The sequence below is a fragment of the Pinus tabuliformis genome, chromosome 3_1, assembly GCF_031772625.1.
Source record: "Pinus tabuliformis cultivar Carrire ecotype Pingquan chromosome 3_1, CPIR1, whole genome shotgun sequence".
Classification (NCBI taxonomy): domain Eukaryota; kingdom Viridiplantae; phylum Streptophyta; class Pinopsida; order Pinales; family Pinaceae; genus Pinus; species Pinus tabuliformis.
Genome location: NC_142301.1, coordinates 219,675,432 through 219,700,190, shown reverse-complemented (window position 1 = coordinate 219,700,190; position 24,759 = coordinate 219,675,432). Strand labels below are relative to the sequence as shown.

Genomic DNA, 24,759 nt, shown 5'->3' with positions numbered 1-24,759 from the left:
ACTACAACTAGATGTCGCCCCACCTCTTCTCCAGAGTTGAATGACCACTCATGGCACAATCCTTGTCATCTTTCGTTGGACCAGCCTTCGAGTCAGACTTCTCTTGCTTGCCCTTCTTCTGAGGGCACTGAGTGAAGAAATGTCCCAGTTCCACACACTTGAAGCATCTGACTTTGGTTATGTCTTTCTTTTTCCTCTTACGTTGCCTTGGTTGTCCTGATGATGTGAGAGTTGCATCCTCCTCCTCCTTGGCTTTGACCCCTTTGATGCTACTCCCTCCCTTGCTCCATCTCCTAATCTCTTCCTGTTGAAGAGCTGCCCACATCTCCTCCCAACTGGGGAGAGAAGCTCTGCCCAAGATACTCTGGACAAATGTCTCCCAATCTTCGGTGACTGCATTTAGGGCAGTCCTAATCATGAACTTAGGATTTGGTGTAGACCCCACGGAAGTTAGCTGGTCTCAAATCCCTTGCAACCTGAGGAGGAAGGGATCGATCTCTACTCCTCTGCCTCTGAAACAGCACTGTCACTCGGGACAGTTGCTTCTCTGTAGCAAATTCACTGGATCTCCTAGCTGATGTCTTCAGTGTCCTATGATTTGCAATGCTCTGATACCATGTGAAAATTTCTGAATCTACACATCATAAATCCAACTGCAATCACTGGTTTATCATCTCCTACTTGTTATTACATTCAACAAGTTATTTAATTTATAAACAATGATGAAAAACACTACTGCAGACTACACTGACATATAGATCATAAATTGAAACAAATATGAGACAAACACACAAGGGACACCGTTACTTTTGGACAACACATCCGCGGAAAAACCCAATGTGAGAAAACCGGTGCAGCAGATAAAGGGTTTGTCTTGTTATGTCAGACCAAGCAGTGACTCCTCAACCAAAAATTGATTCGTATATTCTATTCCATCAGGTAGGTCTTCATTATATACATGAGGGAGAGACTGTTCAGTTCATCTCCTGATGACTATTCATATTTCTTATTTATCTATTTACATAAATTCACCCAATCACAAGGATTAGGTGTCAACATTCCCCCCCTTAATCTGAAAGGATGTTGGTGAGTCCAAGCATCATTCTGAATCGTTCAAGCTTTCTCTTCCAAGTGCTTTAGTGAAGATATCTGCAATTTGCTCATTTGTGGAGCAATGACGGAGATGGATTGTTTTGGCCTAAACATGATGTCAAATCAGATGATATTTAGTATTGATGTGTTTCGTTCGATCATGGAACTTTGGGTTCTTGGCCAACTTTATTGCAGAGATATTGTCAATCATGAGTGGAGTTGATTGTACTTGTTTTACCTGCAAATCTTCAAGAATTTTCCTGAGCCACACAATTTCTTTTGTTGCTTCAGTTGCTGCCACGTATTCTGCTTCTGCTGTGGAATCTGCTGAACTGATTGTTTGCGTGATCTCTAGGAGACAGCTCCTGATCCAAGACTCATAGCATATCCTGAAGTTGATACCCCAGTTTCTTTGTCTCCATTGAAGTCTGAATCAAAGTATCCAATCAAGCTGAAGTCGTCCACCTGTGTATACTTGATTCCAAAGTCTTGAGTTCCCTTCAAGTACCTTAGAACTCTTTTTGTAGCAGACCAATGTCCCTCACAAGCCTTTTGCACAAACCTGGAGAGGATTCCAACAGTAAACGAAATGTCTAGTCTAGTAGTAGTTAGGTAGTTGAGACTTTCTACAAGTTGTCTATACTTTGTTGCATCCTCAAATTCTTTTCCTTCAATCGATGTGAGCTTTAAGTTTTGTTCTATTGGAGTAGTATGAGGATTGCACTCTGTCATGCCAAACCTGTTCAACAGATCTCCAATGTATTTCTTTTGAGAAAGATATATGGACTTCAGATGTTGGGTTACTTCAATGCCAAGATAGTAATGAACATAGCCCAAATCAGTCACTTCAAAACTTTTCCCCAATTCCTTCTTTATGGATGCAAAGTAGCTTTCATTGTTCCCTGTCATCAAAAGATCATCTATATATACCACAAGATATACAACTATTGTGCCAACTTTCTTGACAAATAAAGTTGCATCATCAGGATCATAATGTTTGAAATTGAGTTTCAAAAGATGCTCAGTTAGATTTTCATACCAGGCTGACGGTGCTTGTTTGAGGCCATACAAGGACTTCATCAGTTTGCATACTTTATGTTCATGTCCTTTCACAGCAAATCCTTCAAGCTGGGACATAAAAACATTCTCTTTTAGATCTCCATTTAAGAAAGTAGTTTTTACATCCATTTGGTGGACTTTCCAACCGTTCTGAGCTGCTAGTGCAAAGAGTGCCCGAATGGTAGCCCATTTTGTTGTGGGGGCAAAAGTCTCCTCATAATTGACCCCTTCCTTCTGTGCAAAACCTTTTGCCACAAGCCTAGCTTTGTGCTTGTCAAGTGAGCCATCAGCTTTATACTTATTCTTGTAGACCCACTTGCAGCCAATTGGTTTGGTTCCTAATGAAGGATCAACCAGCTTCCAAGTGTCGTTCTTTATGAAGGCATCATACTCCTTTTGCATTGCTTCTTTCCATTCATCATGAGAAGCAACTTCTTTGAAGGAAGTTGGTTCAAAATCTGTAGACAAGTTCAATTCACAATCATAAGAAACATCCATATCAACAGGTGAATTACAGTCATCCACATCACCTCCATTTTGCCGGTTTGAATTTCTAGTTCTTGTCTTTCCAACTTCAACAGGATGAACACTTTCAAGAGTCTTTGTCAACCACTTTGGGGGACCTTTCTGAGATGGTCCAGGCTGCTCCATTGATTGAGTTGGAACTGAATCAAAATTGAGTCTCCCAATTCTATCAATCACATCACTTAAAGCATCATCCGTTGTTGGAGTTTCATGCGGGGGACAGTGTTCTTTAGAAGAAGATTCCACATGTTGATCTAGTATAGGAATCCACCCTTCAAGATGTGGAATCTAATTATCAAATTCTTGAAATGATTTTGCTTTTGCGAATCTATCCAACCGATCAAGTTGCCGCTCAACAACATTGTCAGTTTTGCATGATTCAAGAAAAATTACATCTCTAGATACAACAAACTTCTTATTTACTTCATCATAGAGGCGGTATGCTTTGGAGGTGTTTGAATACTCCAGAAAGATACACTTACGACTTCTAGCACCAAGTTTGTTTCTATGTACCTTTGGTATCAAGGCATAATAGGTGGAACCAAAGACCCTGAGATGCGTTACCGAAGGAACATGTCCATACCACATTTCATATGGAGTCTTGTTTCTTATAGCATTAGATGGACATCTATTCATTATATATGCAGCACATAGAACAGCATTAGCCCAAAACATTATCTTTACATTTTTGGAAAAAAGCATGGATCGTACCATATTTAAGATTGTCCTATTCATTCTTTCAGCTACACCATTCTGTTGGGGATTATAAGGCACTGTTGTTTGATGTTTGATCCCATGTTGGCGAAGATAGTTTTGAAATTCATTTGATGTGTATTCTTTTCCATTATCAGTGGGAATAGACCCAATATGAGATTGTGCATCATTTTCAATCCATTTATGAAAATTCTTGAATGTTTGAAAAGCATCAGATTTGTTCTTCAATAAATAAACCCAACACATTCTAGTGTAGTCATCAATAAATGTCATGATATATTTATTTCCATTTGCAGAAGGAACGGGCAATGGACCACATAAATCTGAAATGAGTTCAAGTTTTCTATGTGCTCTTGAATGTCAATCATGAAAATATTGTTTTCTATGCTTTCCTAGAATGCAAGCATCACATTGCTTAAGTTTCCTAGGAATTGTAGGCAAACCAGCAACACCATTTTTCTTCAACAACCGGAGACTGTCATAGTTTAAATGTCCAAATCTAGCATGCCACAATAAACTTGATGGAAGTGTACCTTCTTCATGATGAGAATTGTATGAGAAATGTTGTGCATGAGCAGAGGTTCCTTGCAGCTTGAAAAGCCTTTCTTCTTTTATTTCCCTCATGACAAGTGAGTGGTCAGATGCTTTTCTTACCTCAAGCTTGCCATCAAACATATGAATGGAGTGACCTTGCTGACGGATGTGGACCAAGGACAGCAAGTTTCTCTTGAGCTGTGGGAGATATGGAACATGACGCAGAAGAAATTCTGGAAGACCAGGCAGTTTAAGCCTGATTGTGCCAAACCCTGATGGCTTGATTTTTTATTGGTCTGCAAAGTATACTGCTCCATCAACATTGTCAGTGAAATCTTCAAAAAAATCTTTTCTATGAGACATGTGGCAGGTTGCTCCTGAATCAAGCAACCAATCATTTTTCCGAGAAGCAAGTGAAGCATTAAATAAATCTTCATTTACTCCAATGTTACATTGTGCCACAACATAGTGAGCGGATTCAAGTGCTTTACCTTTGTCTGTATCATCAGTTTTACCTTTCTGTTGGTTTCTTTTCTACTCAATTTTGTCCCATGGTAGCTTGCATGTAGAGGCATCATGTGATCCATTTCTTTTGCAGCGTATGCAATGCAAATCTGCCTTTTTCTCCTTGAGAATGTCTGCCCCCCTGCCTCTGAAATATCTTCCTCTTCCTCTTCGACCACCTCTTCCTCTTGTAGAATCTTGAGCAGGATGCTTTTCTTTATGAGCAAGGCACATAGCCTCTTCAGAAGATTCAGGGGTTGTCTTCTTTCCAAAAGCTTTCTCTCTTTCAGCAAACTTTTTCACAAGAGAGTCAAAGGTTATATTGTTGAGATTTCCATTTGCTTGCAATGACTCAAGATAATTGGAGTAAGTAGGATAAAGTGCCTTGAGAAAAGCGATAAGAGGAATATCCAATTCAACCTTAGTGGATTTGATATCATGCATTATAGACTTTAGTTCAGATGCAAGAGCAAGAGGATCATTATTTTGCAGTTCAAGAGTGAAGAGTTTAATCATGAGTTGAACAACTTCAAGTGCAGAATGTGAGTCATAGAGTTCTTTCAGCTTTTGTAAGGCTTCAAAGGTAGTTGCATAGGACGAAATATGGTGTATCACCTCTTCATTTACAGACGCTGCAATTAATGCATAAGCCTTGTTGTTCTTGTTTTCCCAAATGATGAGCTCTTTGTCTAAGGTAGGTTGTACTGGTTCATTGTCTCCGTCTCTGACACACACTCCTTTCCACAACTCATTGAAAATGAGGGTGTGTTTTATCATCCGGGACCATTCAGGATAGTTCTCCTTGCCAGTGAGAACTATTCCCACCATGGATATGATAAAATGCATAGTAAAATCTGTGTACTGTAAAAAAATACTTCTGCTAGCAAGAAAAAATGTGTACTGTAAAAAAATACTTCTGCTGGCAAAGAGCAAAACTATATTTTATCCATATAGAGTATCACCATTTGTATTTTCAACCTTATTTCATACGATATATCAAGCATCCATGCCCTTGACAAAAAGGAACTGCTCACTGCACCATTATCAATATATTGTATTCCATAAACCCAAAATCACTAATAAAATAAGGAAAAAATCTTGAGCAAAATTGTTTCTTTCCAATATATTATCATGCTCAACGCCCTTTTTTTTCTTTAGTGATACCGAGGCTTACAACAGTGATACGGAGGCTTTCGGGCAATATATTATCACGCAATATAAAATATTATCTCTATTACCATCTTTGATGTGTTCCTTCGAAATAGTTATGACCTGCAATTGCTTCACACGAGCGGCTCCTTCTCGAAAATGCTCCTCAGACGTGCCTCTGTTTTGCACCTCCTCAAGAAATGCGGCTTGTTCTCGCAAATGCTGCTCAATGGCTCTCTCTAGCAACCACTGCTCCCCAGTTGTGCCTCTCTCTCACGACGGCTCCGGCAGACGTTCAGACCTGTGGCAATGATACCAGCAATAGCAATGATATCATGTCAGCGCGCTGATAACAGCTGCGTAGTAGAGCAGGTAGGCGAGATGCGAGAGGATATGGAGGGGAATCCGGTAAAACTATTGGCACGCTGATGTTGAGAAACAAAATCGCCATAGGTTCCACATGCATTTAACAACTATTGCATAAAATCGCCATAGGTTCAGATGTTTAGCACAGAAAATCTGATGAAGAGATGGCGTTGAGGCTTGCTGGTGGTATGTGTAGTAATGAAAACGCAGTGGGTATTCAACCTTGCAGAATACAATGGCCGAAGAATAGAATGGCGTTTTCAATACATTGATAGTGTTTCAACATAGTACAAGGAGCAGCGAGAATAATGGTGAATAGCAGGTGGAGCAGGCTTCAGGTTTCAGGCAACTGACACCACAGATGGGCAGGTGTGAATTCTGCAAAATAGGTAGAACATAGGCAGAAACTGACACCAGGAGTTACACAAAACTTAATTTTGGGAGCTGGCTCTGATACCATGTCAGACCAGGCAGTAACTCCTCAACCAAAAATTGATTCGTATATTCTATTCCATCAGGTAGGTCTTCATTATATACATGAAGGAGAGACTATTCAGTTCATCTCCCAATGACTGTTCATATTTCTTATTTATCTATTTACATAAATTCACCCAATCACAAGGATTAGGTGTCAACATGTTAAGCAAGCAGAAATTGAGTACAACAAGTTGCCTCTCACACCGGCTAACCTTTCAGAGAAATCTCGGCAGCAAGAAATACATACGAGGGTTTACCTCATTCTCCAAGTCACAACTGATCCACTAAGTGGCCTGACTCCAGCAAGCACTGCGAAAATCCCCTTGCAATCTCTGCTTGGGCCAGCGTCTTGCCTCTGGGAGACTGTGTCACTCCTTCTGCTGGACCAATTTTCTGGAGGAAGATTGATGTTCAGCCCTCCCGGCTCGAAACCTCGCTTCTCTAGCAAAATATCAAACTTCTGACGAATATCCTACACTGCCACTGCAAGAGACCCTCTTGGCCTACGTCAACTCTGTGCGAGCCCCTTCCTAGGCTGCGTAGGCCTTTGTGCTGCCTCTCTGATGCTATTATTGCCTCTCTACTTGGTACTCCTTTCTGATCCCAATCTCTCCTTTTGCCCCTCTCACTACAACTCAGATCACTAGTTCGATTTTCTCAACAAACCACGCCCCAGAAAAATCGAACTGATTTGATCAACTATTGTATCTCCAACTGACCATCAAGCCTCCTCTTATACTTTTCCTATTGATGAATCAACAACGGAGATTAAGGCCCTAATCAATGGCTAAGGTTAAAACAAACTTGATCCTCGCCTCTTAGAAGCTTCTCACCCATATTTTGATTAATACCCATTAATATTTTTATTTTCCTAAGTTTAGACTTAGGAACCCTATTAAAAATATTAATTATTTTAATAACTCACAATCCAGGTGGAATTTCTCCAAATGATTTCTAGGTCTTGGAGATCCTATGTATTCTAGCCCCTCCACAAAATTTTGAAGCCAAAGCACATCCGATGTTACCCCAAAATCAACAGTTTCAATCTGAGATCTACTTATCCCAGAAACCTCAACCTTCCTTCTTGCCCTCTTAGAACTTTGTTCTTTAATGGCTTTTAAAGTAGCTACAATTTCAACAATGACACCTTGAGGGCAATATTCACAACATTCCACACCATTCCTAGGAATTCTAGCTAGGTGGTATTTTAGCATGTTTATGCTTGCATACATTGTGGCATTGCAATAATTGCACTTGACATGGTTGTCATTACCAGGAATCAGTCGAACACAATGTGCCCATGTCGGATCATGAGACTTTCTACTACCCTTCTGTGGCATAAAATCTAGAAGAAAAAAACATATAAAATCATAATTATTGAGAATTAAAATTTAAATTTACAATTATTGAGAATTTAAATTTAAATTTATGCTTATTGAGAATTTGAGAATTTAAATGTTTTAATTTAATTATAATTATTAAGGCCTTGTGGTTGAGTTTCTCAGCCACACATAGGACCTGTGTGTGGTTGGGAAACTCAGCCACAAGGTCTGCGGGATGACAGGGCCCATGTGTGGCTGAGTTTCTCAGCCACCCACGCCTCAAGACTCGAGACTAAAAAAAATATGAAACAAAAACAAAAAAACAAACGATCAAGTTTCATGAAGCCTACTCGGTGGTGATGAAGTTAGGTTTCATGAAGGCTCCTTTAGCTTCCTGCAAGAGCTCCTTCACTATGCAATTGAGTAACTCAGCTCCTTCAGACAAGACTCAACACTCATAGAAATGAGTCAAATGAAAAGAGAAACGAGAGGGAGGGAGGTCCTTATAAAGCATTTTCTTCCCCTCCAGCTGATTTCAAAAAAAAAAAATAAGAGAAAAAAATCGAAATTTATTGCCAATGTGGGTCTTATATGGATTCATACGAGTTTCAGCTAAGTCATATGTGGATCGACAAGTTTAATACAAGCAAAAAGCGCAAGTTTTATGCGAATGAGCCGTTTCGGCATAAGACAAGCCAAGGCGCGTGAGTGTTGACGAGTCTTACAAGGGTCGTGCTTCACTACTTAGGCTAATATTAGGTGAGGTAGACATCATATAAATAAAGTTCACCTCACTTCTCATGTCATCATCATTTGTGGACAATTTCGGCCTCCTTAGAGATTTTGGCCTAACTATTGTAGCCATGTACTATTGTAGAGATGTGATCTTTGTGGATAATTTCGCTATTGGAGACCAACCCTTGTTGTGGAGACTTAACTATGGGATAATGAACAATTTCTCCATGCATATGTTGTAAGTATCTTTATTGTTGAATACCTTTTAATGGTTATTGTACGCAATATATTTTTGCTAGGGTTTCTATGTTCTTGTTCAATTGCATTATCTTTAGATGAAATTTTGGTAAAATATTGTATGTTGTAAGTATAGAATCTTGGGATTCCTAGATAGCTTTCCTCTTGATTTTATCCAGTAAATTAGTAATCCATTCACTGAATTCACTCACAGAATTTGATCAACCCAGAAAAATGGGATTGATCATTAATCATTCCAAGTCACTGAATTTAATCATACCACAACATATCACTGTTCAACTTTCACAGGTGGACCATAATGAAGACTTACAGCTATCTAACCCTCATTGCGATGCATACTATTATTTTGCATAAAAATGTTTATAATCTGAGATATTAGCAAGGTTAGAAATATCCAGGATTTGGGGGAGCAAGAGGACAAACCGGTAAATGTTCAAAGCTCTTCTCCATAATAGCTATAAGATTTGGGAAAAGATCCAACAGTTGAGGAACCATTGAAGGCGCATGATTGAGGGTAGCCTCCCATAACTGTGAAATAATAAACATGACAAAGAATGCACATCAAATTATGGACACATCCAAATAATATGATAGCAAAACAGTTTCCCTTGGCTGTTGTGTGTTGAAAACATAGCACCAAAATTTGCAAATAACACAGATAATATACCAACCAGCACTCCATCTTCTAGCAGATTGAGTTCATCTGGACTATTTATATCAGTACTGAACTGTAGAATAGGTAGCAACATGTTATAGGCCATAGGTGACTGACGACCAAGAGCCACCACGAAATTTTGCACAGCGAGTATAACTTGAATTCTCAGCAGACTTTCACCACTTGACTCATCCCAGACCTGTTTCCACAGTCGTAAACCATTATATAACATCATTCAAAACAAGGAGACTGTAAATGTGTGCAGAATGACATTGGCAGGGAGATAAATACTTATGAGAATGGCATGCAGAAACTATCAGTGTACATATGCTATAGGAATTTATCAGCCCATAATCTGATGTGCATAAAATTAGAAAATGAAGAAAAATATCAAAAAGAGTATGTCGGAACAGAAACAGGACAGCCCCGCCTATCATAATACCGATTCACTCAGTAAAAAATTGTTTCACTATTTCACACACAGATGAAACCATCTTGCTCCTAAATCTTGATAGCATCTAAAAAAACATAGTCTTGATTTTTTAGGTATGTACTACGGAACCTGTCACCAATTTTTTTAAACATTCATAAATACATTACATGCATAAATGCATATCGCCCACTAGCATTTTATTAGGAAAAAATACTTACTGTTCTCAAATGAAAAAATATGAGAAAGAAGTTACAGCACCAGCAATGTTTAAATATTGGATTAAACTACCAAGCATTCCACAAACATTGGTGCAGAATCATACAACTGCATCTCTTGATTGCCGTTGCTTCAAACCAAACATTCAACGAATATACTAGTAGCTATTCCGAAGCTATAAAATTGCTTAGTCATTAACTTCTCGGATTGTGCACTGAACCTTTATACTTCTAAGGATCAATATTGGTACTCAACCGTCCTCTATTTCAGTTTTCATCTTAGTCACATGGCCTTTATACCTGCACTCAATCTCTAATTAGTAGCAGTTGATATTTAGATGTATTAACGGAGAAAAAGGTGGATTTATACATCAATCTCAAGCAAAGGCTATCTAAGAGTATTTTCCCAGGAGGCAAAGAATCATATCTGGATACTGGATGATGGACTAATCTTGATGTACTGGGGGACACAAGCCAGAATTTTACAAAGTGGTATGATGCCTAATCAACTGGACAGATATGACATGCAAGTCCAGTCAATGTATACATATTAGCACTGACATGAAAACCAAGTATTATAAGATAAGGTAAGATAATTGTATTAATGTTCAACAAATGACCATATGACCATAAAAGTAGGTCAATGGGACTATTGAGCACAATGACGTCAATACAAAGCAGGAGCACTAAAAAATCTCATATATAAAGAATAAGAAATAAAGTAGAAACAAGAAGTCTATATGTGAAAACATGAGAAAACACGAGAAAATCATCAGATCCAAGTGTGGGGCGTAGCAATGGGAGGGAGGCGTGTGGAGGGAAAGGATCTGGGGACTGGGTCATGATCCACTAGATTTGTTTCTCCTAACATCCAAGGGGAATGACGAAAAATCAACATAGGATGATGTCCTGAGGAAGAGCTAGGGGAAGGTTTTGACTGTCTCTGGTGCTGTTGCCTGGCCATTGTAACTTGCTACTATTGTCTACAGGATAAGATCTGCCTCTTGGTAATTGATAGAGTCTAGTGACGTCCATGTGGTCTCTGGGGAGGGATAAATATCCCTCTGGTCCACACTAATCTATAGCTAGAAATAATATTGTCACCAGCCTGTCTCTTAATTCCCCTAGCTAATGAAAACACAATAAAGGAGGAGGTAATTCACTAAACAAGATCTGCTCTAGGAGGCTCAAAAGTGTGGATGCGATGCCTAAGGGCCTCCTACATGTAAATGGACAGACATCCGTAATTCAAGTACCGGAAGAACCTACGAAGGTTTTGTATCCCCTTGAACAAGCAATAAAATCTCCCACAAATCTCATAATAAATGGGCTAACGGAGGGTGAATTGCTCCTCTGAACAATCTATCGTGTGGTTCGTCTCAATCCTAGTCGATATGATCCAACTCTAAACTATCCCAAGGGAATCTAGAGAGAATGCATTCAATAGAAAAAAAAGTAATTTGGACAAAGCAGGGTTGTGGGGGAGCGCTTCCCCACACCCCCCCCCCCCCGAATATGCTCCCAAAACATTATCAAGAGCGACCTCAGGAGTTCCCTAAAAAAAAATTCCCTCCCTAGCTTTTTTCGTAATTTTTTTCACTCAAATCCGCAAACTTATCAGCTTTTCACAATTTCAGGATTGGGGGGATTGCAATGTTTCCATTGGATTTGTCATGTACTAGGGTATGTAACTCACATTTAATCAAGAGCACTAATCCCTCTATGGACCATGATGTTAGTTACATTGGTTGTCAAACTCCTCTATCATGACCCTACTAAAAATGTACCCATCACTCAAACAAAATCTTGACTTGGCATGCTACAATTTTTCTATATTATGTTAATGCTTAGAGGGTGATACTAATGACAAAGATCCCAAGATAGGCAATGATTTTGATGATCTGTAGGTATTTGTTGTAGCATGAATTTTTTGGATGATAGAGGCCATCTAGAACCTGTTTGTTGATGTATTTTCAGGTTCAGAGATGGATTGCACTCGATGCTATTTTCGTTATGTGCACCCTTCAACATCCCCCTGAGTATGCTCCCAAAGTGCTATCAGGAGCGACCCCGGGAGCACGCTCCCTAAAAAAAAAGATCCATCCCTAACTTTTTTCGTAATTTTTTTCACTCAAATCCAGCAGACTTATCAATTTTTCAAGATTTCAGGATTGGGGGGATTGCAATGTTTCCATTGGATTTTGTCATGTACTAGGGTATGGAACTCACATTTAATCAAGAGCACTAATCCCTCTATGTACCTTGATGTCAGTTACATTGGTTGTCGAACTCCTCTATCATGACCCTACTAAAAATGTACCCATCACTCAAGCAAAATCTTGACTTGACATGCTACATTTTTTCTATCTTATGTTAATGCTTAGAGGGTGATATTAATGACAAAGATCCCAAGATAGGCAATGATTTTGATGATATGTGGGTATTTGTTGTAGCATGATTCTTTTGGATGCTAGAGGTCATCTATATAAATCAAAACTTGTAACTTGTGGACCTATGGTTGATGAAGATTGTAACTACTAGATGAATGATGTTATATGATTTAATCCATGTTTTTATGCCTTTTCTAACTAATTCATCACTCTACATGCTTTCTCAAAAATTAGACATTTCTCATGGCGGCAAGAGGCCCAAGCATTAGCAATAGATAATAGATTTACTTGTCTATTCTAGTTTCTAGTAGTTTCTATAATTGTTGCCTCCTTCATATTTATTATGATATTTTTTGTAAACAATATATGACAATTTAAGTTTGAAGTTTGCAGTTTACATTATAACTCATTGGTAATGAATTATGAATATGATGCTTCGTGAAAGTTGAAAGTTGAAACATTTCATTTCATGTTGGATATTCTTTGTTATCGTTTGGTTACTTGGTAATGGTAATGTTTACAAGTACAAGTTACAACTTTAGTGATCAATGATGATAAATCTTATATATCAAATTTTGAAAGCTTGAAACTTTAAGATTGATGAATAATGAGACTCGATATGTTGTATGTTACTAACTTGTGGACGTGGTTGATGAAGATTATGACTTCTAGATGATGGATGCTATATGGCTTAATCCATGTTTTTATGCTTTTTATATCTAATTCATCATTCTACATGCTTTTGTTGACATATATGAATCAAAATATATAAAAATATATGTTATATAAAAATTCACTTCAATTCGCTCTCAAACCGGCCGCTTTTGAAACTGTTGCTCTCTGCTCCCTCTTCTAGTCCTGCTCCATCTCCCAAGCAAACTTGGGACAAACAATGAATTCATACCTCAACATCATGAAGTGATTAACATAAAAGGCCATTTTGAATGTAATCCACCACGAGGGTTTATCCAGCGGAACTGTACATATTCCATGTATATATCCCTGCAAATAATTATATTCATCTCCTATTTGGTTGGTAACATAAGGAATATCTAAATGGAGGAAGTTGATCTAGCATAATACCATTCGATGTAAGCACATCTAAGACTCCAATGTACCAAAATGAAGACCAAGACAAAGAACTTGTTGCTGCAATGGACTCTGATGAACGGTAGGCCAAGTATCGATAATTATCCTACCTCTAGGATGTATCATCAAAACTCCAAACACAGTGCAGAGGCGACACAAGATTGAACACTACCTTCAGTTGAAAGGGTCGAGCACCAAATTCTGTGATGATGATGGGTTGAGGGACTATTTATTTGCAGCAAATGAAGCATAGGAGGAGGATGGTCTATACTCTCTCTACCAAGGACCAATTAGACTCTGGTTAACCAAATCCTCAAATCCATATAGAACTATGGAGTGGAATGGAGTGTCCACGAGCGACATCTTGGATGATATGTCATAAGTGTGATGATAAAAACATTGTCACTCTAGAAGAGTCAAGGACTCATAGCCCTTGTTGATTCGGGGCTTAAGTGTATGGACCAGTGAATAATATCCCCTAATAAATATATGTGGTGCTGACTTTGATCTCCTCACCTTTGAAAACGAAGTGGTTATCAAAGACAACATTCTTCAATGCGTTGAAGATCATGACCTTGGTTTTACCCAAATTGACTATCAATTGGTAAATATCATAGAAAAGGGCCAAGGCATCCAACTATAACTGCAATCCATCGACGGATGAGACTAGAAGGACCACATCCTCTACAAACAAAAGGATAGAAATCAAGAAATGGTGTAGATGGCAAATACCCACATCTTGGATGTCTTTAGTCAAGAATGACTCCAACTCGCTAATGTAAATCCCAAATAATGTGGGGGACAAGGGGAAACCTTCTTTAACCCCAATTGTACTGCCCATGAAATCTGATTGGAAATGTATTGTATGCAACATACCAAGAATTGACTCATAACGATGCATGATGGTTGATAATAAGGTCTTGAAAATGCCAATGTCTCTATGTCTTTGGAAGAAACCCTCCCGAGGGACGAAATCAAAACCTTTCTGAAATTTTATAAAAAACAGTAAATGTTCAAATAGTGAGACCAATACAAAGGACTTGCTGCTGCAATGGACTTTGATGAATGATAGGCCAAGTATCGATATTTATCCTACCCCTAGGATGTATCATCAAAACTCCAAACACAGTGCAGAGGTAAGACAAGATTGAACACTACCTTCAGTTAAAAGGGTCGAGCACCAAATTTTGTGATGATGATAGGTTGAGGCACTGTTTATTTGCATCAAATGAAGCATAGGAGGAGGATGGTCTATACTCTCTCTACCAAGGACCAATTAGACTCCAGTAAACCAAATCCTCAAACCCATATAGAACTATGGAGTGGAATGGAGTGTCCACGAGCGACATCTTGGATGATATGTCATAAGTGTGATGCTAAGTCACCTAACACGGGGATTCGGGATTCATAGGATACAGGGATTCGAGAGTCGGATTTGAACACGTTAACCCCCTGGAACAAGACACGTAGGATTCGTTATATATTATTTTATTAATATATATATATATATAGATAGATATATAGATATTAAAAATTAGATATTTCTTACACATTCTCATTAATGATACAAATTCATTGATTTCAAACATAGATCTTCATCTAGATGTTAGTTTTACTGTTTACAAAGTAAGTTAGTAACATTATAGCATGCATAGTACGTACAAAATTCAAATACATGTCACATAAATCATGATTCATAAATGAAAGACAACTTACAAGACAGTAAGATAAAGACACTGACAACTGTAGTTTTCTCATAAAGTCATCAAATCAAAATGTGTTACATAGGTAGTGTAATGCCAATGGCAAATAGAAATAGAAAATATAAAACAACTATAGGTATACAAGCCTCGAGGCAATAGATAGCCCATGATTCATGAGTCGACAATCCTCATAGTCATTATCAGAATCAGCATCAATGTCCTCATCATCATGGTCACCACTACTCTCCTCTACATCCTCCGCCTCCCCTATATCCATAGTTGCCTCTACATCTGCTGGTGTGGAGGATGACCCCTCTAAAATATCACCATCATCAAATCTAACAGGCTCTAGCACTAAATCATTGAGATCCATGTTGGCCAGACCCATATCATCAGGAAAGACATCCCACATCTTTGTCTTTCCCCTCAACCACTCTTCCCTCTGCCTATAAATAAGACGAAGGTTGGTGTGCACATACACCATTGTCTCTGCCCTGGACTGCTCAAGCCTGCTCTTCTTCACACTATACAAATTTCCATATGTGCTCCAATTCCTCTCGCAAAGGGAGGATGAAGTCACCTGAGCGAGGAGCCTCATGGCCAACTATTGAAGAGGAGGGCTTGTTGCCCCATGATTTGCCCACCAGGAATAGGGCTTCTTAGCCCCACTGTCTCTAATTACATCATATCCTACAAATCGACCAGTACCAATGGAAAACTCTGCAAAGGCATCCTCCACCTCATCAAGCAATCCTTTATCCTGAAAAACCCGTCTGAATGCATCTTTCCTCCCTTGTGAGATTTCACCATCCATGTCAGGAGGGAATCTGCGGGAAAGTCCACCATTCAGCCACTCATGGTTGTAGTATTTTGGGTTCAATGAGTGAGCCAAACAATGTAAAGGTGTGCAATTCTTGTCCCATCTGCAGACAAGATTATCATGTATAATACCACAGAAGACCTTCGGTGATGTCTCATACTCGGGGCACTCACTCTGTAGAATAATGCTCCTCACAGACTCAATCATGGAATCCCATCCCTCATAAACCTCTCCTAGGATGCGTTTGTCTGTATCTGCAAATCGAAGCAAAGAAATGAAAGGGTCCATGATCTGAATAATTATATCTACCCTATCCCACCAAGCATCATCTAGCACTATGTCCTTCACTCTTTTAGAGGCTACTTGATCTATCTTTCTGCAGAAAAACCAAAACTCAGAAATAACCATGGCCCTAAGAGCGGTCTTGACATCCCTCAACCTCTTCAACATGATGAATGAAGAGGCAAACCTTCTATCAGCAATCTTCAACAATGATAGATTGTTGTAATCCTTGTAGATAGTGAGGGCATTTGTATGATTTTGCACAAAGTTACGGATATGTCGTGCATCCTCAATATTGTTAACAATCCAAAGCACATCAGAAGCAATGGATTTCAGTGCTAAGTTCAATGAATGGACAATGCAAGGTGTCCAAAACACTTGTGGATATTTAGCTTCCACAATCATGCCAGCAGCCTTGCAAACAGGTGCATTATCTGTAATGATTTGCACACAAGAATCAACACCTACATCTTCAATAACTTCAATAAATAACTCACCCGTAAATTGTGCATCCTTGTATTTTCCAAGTGTATCCACTACTTTCAAGAAAATTGGACCATTCAAGGAAGACACCATGAAGTTGATGATGATGTGTCATGTTGGATCTGTTGGATTGTGTTATATTCTTTCCACGACTAGCCCATGTAGTTAACCGGGGGGTTAGAAGGGGGGCGGAGCCCCCCCTTCGTTGTGTCGATTGCGTAGCGGGGGGGTCACAGGGGGTTTGAGGGGTGCAGGTAACCCCCCTCTATTAGGTTGGGTGGACCTACCTATGGTTTTGTGCATGAATTTCGCATATGGTTTTGGACGTGATGGTTTTCAGTCCATCGGGACATGATGGTTTTTGGTCCATGGTATTAGATGCTTCGGCATCTATAAATATGTATTGTAACATTAAAAGGAACATGATGAAAAATCAATCTGGTAGTCCCGGTTTTGGGATCCTACGGAAAATTTCTGCGTATATCTGTTTTATGTGTTATGCTCTCGCATTGTTTATTTTCTGTGTTTTAGAATTCGTATGCAGGTAATTTATGTACGGGGTTAAAACCTACATTTGGTATCGGAGTTGTTTTGGCTTCAAGGGGACACCTTTGTTGCTGAGGGGTTTCGCTTGGCCCTGTAGTAGACCCTTTTTAGTGGGAGATCTACGAGATTGATTCTGGTGGTGAAATAAGATGGCAAGCAGTGGAAAGATAGAGATCGAGAAATTTAATGGTCAAAGTTTTGCGTTGTGGAAACTCAAGATGGAGGATTTGTTGGTGGATAAAGATCAGTAGATCTGGGTACTAAACGAATGGGAGTGTCCGATGAAGAATGGAATAAGTTGGATCGGAAGGAAAAGAGCACAATACGATTGTGTGTCTCAAATTCAATATTGTTGAATGTATCAGGGGAAGCTACGGCGAAGGCTTTGTCGGACAAATAGGGACATTGCACCAATCTAAATCTCTAGTGAATAAACTGTTCCTACGGAAAAAGTTGTATAACCTGAGGATGAAAGATGGAGACTCGGTGACAGAGCATCTGAACGCATTTAATATTGTGGTAAGTCAATTATTATCTGTTGATATTAAAATTTAAGATGAAAATAAGTGCATCAATTTGTTGTGTTCTCTACTAGATTCGTGGGATAGTATGGTTATTGCAATAGGTAGCAATGCAACTGCCTTGCAGTTTGATGAAATAGTCTCATCCTTGCTGACGGAGGAGATGAGACGGAAAAATATGGAGCAGCAGAATGGTGACGCCTTGTCTGTATGAGGACGGTCCCAGAACAGAAACAAAAATAAGTCATCGAGTGGGAGATCTAAATCTAGAGGGAAATCTAAATCTCCAAGAAAACCTGTAAAGGTGGTTTGCTAGAAATGCGGAAAGGAAGGGCACTACAAAAGGGACTGTAAATCTCAAACTCTTGACAAAGGAAAGGCATATGATGATGCTCCTTCTGCAAAGGCGAAAACCACCTCAGATGAAGGTGGGGATGTGTACTTGGCTTCTTCAAGTACACATGTAGATCATGAGGCGTGGTTGATTGACTCAGGTGCATCCTGTCACTTCACTCCCCATCGAGAGTGGTATTGTGAGTATGAGAAATATGATGGTGGTGATGTCTTCTTGGGGGATGACAGGAAGGCTAGAATCGTTGGTCATGGAAAAGTAATGTTGAAGTTGCAAGGTGGAAGGGTTAGAACACTTCCGGGTGTTCTGCATATTCCTGCATTGGCCAGAAATCTGATTTCCGTAAGCAAGCTGGATGATGCAAGTGTAAAAACAGTGTTCGAGAAGGATACCTGCAAGATGGTTCGGGGAGCACTGGTATTGATGCGGGGAGTTCGGATTGGAACTCTGTACAAGCTGCAAGGTAGTACTGGTATTGATGGGTGCAACAGCCCTGTGGTTCCTGAAAGAGGAGCAGAAAATCTAGTGGTCTCTGAAGAGAAGACCATGCAGTGGCATCAAAGGCTTGCACATACTGGAGAGAAGGGCTTTCGAATACTTCATTATGGTGAAGGTATGAGTAATAGCTCTCTGGATTTTGATTTCTGTGAAAATTGTGTATATGAGAAGTAGAATCGGGTGAGCTTCCCCTTTGGTGGTAAGAGGGCGAAACAGATATTAGAGTTTGTGCACAGTGATGTGTTTGGACCTGTGAAGGTTCCATCACTGGGTAAGTCTATATAGTATGTATCATTTATAGATGACTTTTCAAGGAATACATGGATATATTTCCTTAAGAAGAAATCTGAAGTCTTTGACAGGTTTAAAGAATTTAAGGCTCTGGCCGAAAACCAGACAGAAAAGAAGATAAAAGTGTTGAGGACAGATAACGGTGGAGAGTTTTGCAGTAAGGAATTTGAAGAATTTTGTAAGAAGTGTGGTATAGCACGGCAGAAGACTACTCCACACACACCTGAGCAAAATGGAGTTGCAGAAAGAATGAACAAGACGTTGATGGAAAGGGCAAGAAGCATGCTCAGTGGTGTCGAGTTAGGACAGGAATTCTAGACCGAAGCAATGGAGACAGAATGTTACTTCGTCAACATATCACCTTCATCAACGTTGGAGGATAAGACTCCACAAGAGGTATGGACTGGTAAGAAACCCTCTATTTCACATCTGAGGGTTTTTGGATGTGATGCATATGTATATGTTCCAAAGAAGAAAAGAACCAAGTTGGATAGTAAATCTGAAAAGTGCATCTTTATTGGGTATAAGGATGGTTGAAAGGGTTATAAGCTTTGAAATCCAGTAACAAGGAAGGTTATATACAGCCGAGATGTGGTGTTCGGAGAGGTGAAAGATGTTATTAAACATGAATTCCAACCAAAGGAACCTGAGAAGATAGAGTTCGAGCTTAAGGAGGAAGACTCAGACTCTACAACAGAGGGGGAATCAAAAAACGAAAAACCACAAACTTCAGGTGTGAGAAGATCAGTTCGAAAAAGAAGGTAGTCAAAATGTATAGTCCATCTGCTTTCTGTTCAAATTTTGCTTATCTGTTACTGATGATGATCCCAGAACTGTGAAGGAAGCAGTAGATTCAGAGGATGGAAAACTTTGGAAAGAGACCATGGTTGATGAAATGGCATCTTTGCACAAAAATGAGGCTTTGGATCTAGTGGAGTTGTCGGCTGGAAGGAAACCCATTGGCAGCAAATGGGTGTTCAAGAAGAAGACAAATGCAAAAGGAAAGGTGGAGAAATACAAAGCTCGGTTGGTAGCAAAAGGCTATTTCCAGGTGCTAGGAATTGATTTTGATGATATTTTTTCTCATGTTGCCAAGATAGCTTCTATTAGATTACTTTTATCTATTGCTGCTGCTTTTGATTTTGAGGTAGAACAGATGGATGTGAAGACAACATTTCTTCACGGGGATCTAGAAGAGGAGATCAACATGAAGCAACCTAAAGGTTTTGCAGTGAAGGGTAAGAAAGAAATGGTACGAAGTTAAAGAAGTCTCTGTATGGGTTAAAACAGTCACCAAGGATGTGGTTTCAGAAATTTGATATATTTATACGGGGACTTGGCTTCACCAAAAGCAAAGCAGATCACTGTCCGTATTTTAAATTAATTGGTGATCGTGTTATTTATCTGGTCTTGTATGTGGATGATATGTTGTTGGTTGGAAATGACAAAGAAAGTATCCAGGATTTGAAGACCTTATTGACCTTCAAATTCGACATCAAAGATCTTGGTGCTGCAAACTATATTTTGGGCATGGAAATTAAAAGAGACAGAGAAAAGAGGAAGCTCTGGTTAAACCAGAGGAAGTATGTCGAGACAATACTGTAGAGGTTTAATATGTAGGATAGTAAACCGGTGAAAGTTCCTATTCCTGTAGGTATGAAGTTATCTGCTAAACAGTGTCCCAAGACACAAGAAGAGGAAGAGGACATTTCCCGTGTTCCATATGCAAGTGCAATCGGTAGCCTGATGTATGCAATGGTCTATACTAGAACAGACATTGCACATGCAGTGGGAGTATTGAGCAGGTTTATGTCAAAACCACGAAGGAGCACTGGATAGCAGTGAAGCGGGTTGTCAAGTATTTGCGTGGCACTAGTGATTATGGTTTGTGCTACCAAGGAAGACTAGGATTGGACAGAGTGTTGGATATTCGTGGCTTTGTTGATGCAGACTGGGCTGGAGATCTGGATCAGAGAAGATCTACAAGTGGGTATGTGTTTAACCTATTTGGAGGTGCAGTCAGTTGGATGAATAAGAAACAATCTTTAGTGGCACTATCAACTAGAAAAGCAGAGTACATGGCAGCCACTCATGCAAGCAAGGAAGCAATTTGGTTGCAAAGATTGTGTTCAAGTATGGGGTTAGTACAGGGAGTTATAAGGATAGAATGTGACAGCCAAAGTGGAATTTTCTTGGGAAATAACCCTGCGTATCATTCAAAGACAAAGCACATTGATGTTCAGTATCACTTTGTGAAGGATATGATAGGATGCAAAAAGGTGTTGCTAGTAAAGGTGGACACTTTGAAGAATACTGCAGATGCATTAACAAAATCTGTGAGCTCTGAGAAGTTCTCTTGGTGTAGAGAAACAATGGGTGTTGCAGGGCTAGATAAATGACTAAGCTCTCTTATGGCCCCCTATGGAAAGAAAACAACAAGTGGGAGAATGTTGGGTTGTGTTATATACGATTAGCCCACGTAGTTAACCAGGGGGTTAGAACCTTCATTGCGCCGATTGCGTAGCGGGGGGGTCACAGGGGGTTTGAGGGGTGTAGGGGCGGACCCATTGTTTTACGAAACGGCCGGGTTGACTCCGAAACGGCCGTTTCGTTCCGGGTCACCCAAAAAAATTTCAACTCGGCCCTATGACCCGGCTCGGTGACCGGGTCAGCTATGACCCGGCCGAGTCAGCCAAGGGGTGTAGGGGCGGACCCATTGTTTTACGAAACGGCCGGGTTGACTCCGAAACGGCCGTTTCGTTCCGGGTCACCCAAAAAAATTTCAACTCGGCCCTATGACCCGGCTCGGTGACCGGGTCAGCTATGACCCGGCCGAGTCAGCCAATGACTCGGCCGGGTCATAGCTGACCCGGTCAACCCGGCCGGGTCACGTCAAAAAACGGCCGTACCGTTTGGAACCCGCTGGGCAGCGTTTTAACTTAAAAAAAATTAATTTTTTGCTGATTTTTGGCTGATTTAGTTAGGGTTTGTGGACATGAAAAGGTTTATGTGATTAGTTAAATGCATTTGGGGTCCATTTCCCCCTCCCAAACTCTATTTAAGGGGCCCCTTGTCTGGCTCTGCCTCTGATGATGATGATCCAGAGATTGGTCGAGATGATCTTGGCTCCTCTGGCAGTAGCCAGTAGCTACTAGCCTCCTTGGTTATTTGTATTTTGTTTTGACTCTTGAGTCTTTGATCATGTATGACAGACTACAGTTGACTATGTATTTACTATTGCCATTGGCCCTTGGGTACACCGTACCATTTTGATATAATGGATTGGTTCATGAGCCTACTTTGATCATATGTTGTCTTCCATGTATATTATAATGTTGTGTGTTTGGAAACTTGAATGAAAATATTTAAAATTATGTTTAAACTATTTAAAATTATGTTTTTTTATAAAAAAAATAAATATTTAATGTATTTTTTACAACGACCGAGTCATTGAAATCGAGCCGGCCGAGTCATTGCCGTTTCCGTTTCCGTTTCCGAGTCGATCCTCGGCCGAGTCCGAATCCGAGTCCGTTTTGTAAAACATTGGGCGGACCTACCTATGGTTTTGTGCATGATTTTCGCACATGGTTTTGGACGCGATGGTTTTCGGTCCATGGTTTTGGACGTGATGGTTTTCGGTCCATGGTATTGGATGCTTCGACATGTATAAATATGTATTGTAACATTGAAAGGAGCATGATGAAAAATCAATCCAGTAGTCTCAGTTTTGGGATCCGGGGGAAATCTCTATGTATATGTGTTTTATGTGTTATGCTCTCGCATTGTTTATTTTTTGTGTTTTAGAATTCGTATGCAGGTAATTTCTGTACGGGGTTAAAACCTACAGGATCTGTCCATCCATCAGAAACAATGCTAACCCCAGATGTTGGCCATGATGCTTTAATAGGATCAAGCATTTTTTGCACCTCTTTTTTTGCCTTCATCAGCAATGTGGTTCTAAGCTTCTCTAAACCAAAAGGCACATACCATGATGGAAACCTGTGAGTTAGAGCTTGACACATCTCAATAAATAGAGGTGACCGTGCAACATTAAATGATATGAAGTTTTGATAGAAAAATAAGGCAATGGTGAGATCAAGCTCTTCCCGTTTCTCTTTTTGAAAAATCTTTTCAATTGGACCAAGTGAAATTGCTCTTCTTTTTGCTGCTTGTCCCCCAATGGAACTCTCAAATGGAAATTTGGTGGTGCCTTTCCTCAAAAATGGAAGGGGCTCTTCATTCTTGGTTTTTCTTGAATTTGCAGCCACATTTTTCATACCAACAGTGAACTCCTTTTCCATTTCTTTCCTCTTTTGTAAAGGAACAACTTTACACACTCCAATTCCACAACCTGGTAAAGCCAACAAATGGCCTTTCACACAGTGATATGTGCTTTTGAAAAAAATGTGGCAAAAGTTGCATCTCCATTGCACATTGCCTCCTCCCTTCCCCTTGGTGCTTGTCCCATCCTCTCTTGTGACATATTTCCACAAGGGATATTTCTCAATGTTGTCTTTAGGTCCTCTTCTTCCCTCAACATTACTTGCAGCAGACTCTGATGATATTGGGGGAGGAGGGGCATCTCCAATGGAGACATTCTTCCCCTTCCTTTTCCCCCTAACTGCTGCCCTTGATTGAGCCATGAATATTGTAAAAAAGATAAACAAAACATGCACAAATTTGTAAAAAAAATCATATACAAACTGCTGTAACAGAAATCAAAAAAAAAAAAAAGAGATGAAATGCACTTACCTGGTGCTTGAATCTCCTTGCCAAACGCTCCACACCCTTAGCTCCTTGCTCCAAACCCTTAGCTCCTTGCCCGCGGGTTTCATTTTTTGGGATTCGAATCCCAAAATCGGGACATGTTGTGTCCTAACGGGACACGTACGGGATTCGAGCGTGTCTTTTTATGACACGACGTGTCCCATCCTGGGATTTGAATCTCCAACGAATCGTGTCCAATTCGTGGAATTCGGACACGTGGCCTCCTTTCAACGAATCCAGTTTCATAAGTGTGATGATAAAAACATTGTCACTCTAGAAGAGTCAAGGACCCATAGCCCTTGTTGATTCGGGGCTTAAGTGCATGGACCAATGAATAATACCCCCTAATAAATATATGTGGTGGTGATCTTGATCTTCTCGCCTTTAAAAATGAAGTGGTGATCAAAGAGAACTTTCTTCAATGCGTTGAAGATCATGACCTTGGTTTTACTCAAATTGACTATCAATCGATAAATATCATAGAAAAGGGCCAAGGCATCCAACAAATAAAATATATAAATAATGTAAAATAATGTAAACAATAATAATCATAAATAATGTTACGAATAAAATATATAAATAATGTAAAATAATGTAAACAATAATAATTAATTAAACTAGTAATTAGGCTGAAGAGGCATGTCTAAATGAGACATGACTCTCCATGAAGAGACACTTGCCTAATATATAAGCAAGGCTCTGGTTTCATTGAAATCAATCATTCTTATTCACACATTTAATATATAATATATCCTCATGGATATCTTTAAATTCCAAATCTTCTGGAGTAATTAATCTGTAGAAGGAACTTTCTTTGTTTCATTTGGTATCAGAGTAGTCGATCCTCTGGCTGCTTCACCGCTGCACAGAGCCACGCTCTCCGATCCAGGCCCTTGGCCATTAAGGTTTTGTCAACGTTGTTACTGTATAATTGAAGCTTTTCGCTCAGAATTTGGGAGTTTCTCCTATTCCTTGTTTT

The 24,759-nt window shown here is 39.7% G+C and overlaps 1 protein-coding gene across 4 annotated transcripts in view; it reads right to left on the bottom strand.

Annotated features, from left to right (window-relative positions):
* Window positions 1-24,759, bottom strand: part of LOC149186580 (ARM repeat superfamily protein) — a 482,448-nt gene that overhangs the window by 200,500 nt on the left and 257,189 nt on the right. For all 4 annotated transcript variants that reach the window (XM_089411041.1, XM_089411042.1, XM_089411043.1 and 1 more), the window contains 2 exons: window positions 9,407-9,589; window positions 9,159-9,263 (listed from right to left, as the gene is read on the bottom strand). In XM_089411041.1, the coding sequence (XP_089267167.1) occupies window positions 9,159-9,263; window positions 9,407-9,589 (288 nt within the window). The remainder of the gene's footprint in view (window positions 1-9,158; window positions 9,264-9,406; window positions 9,590-24,759) is intronic.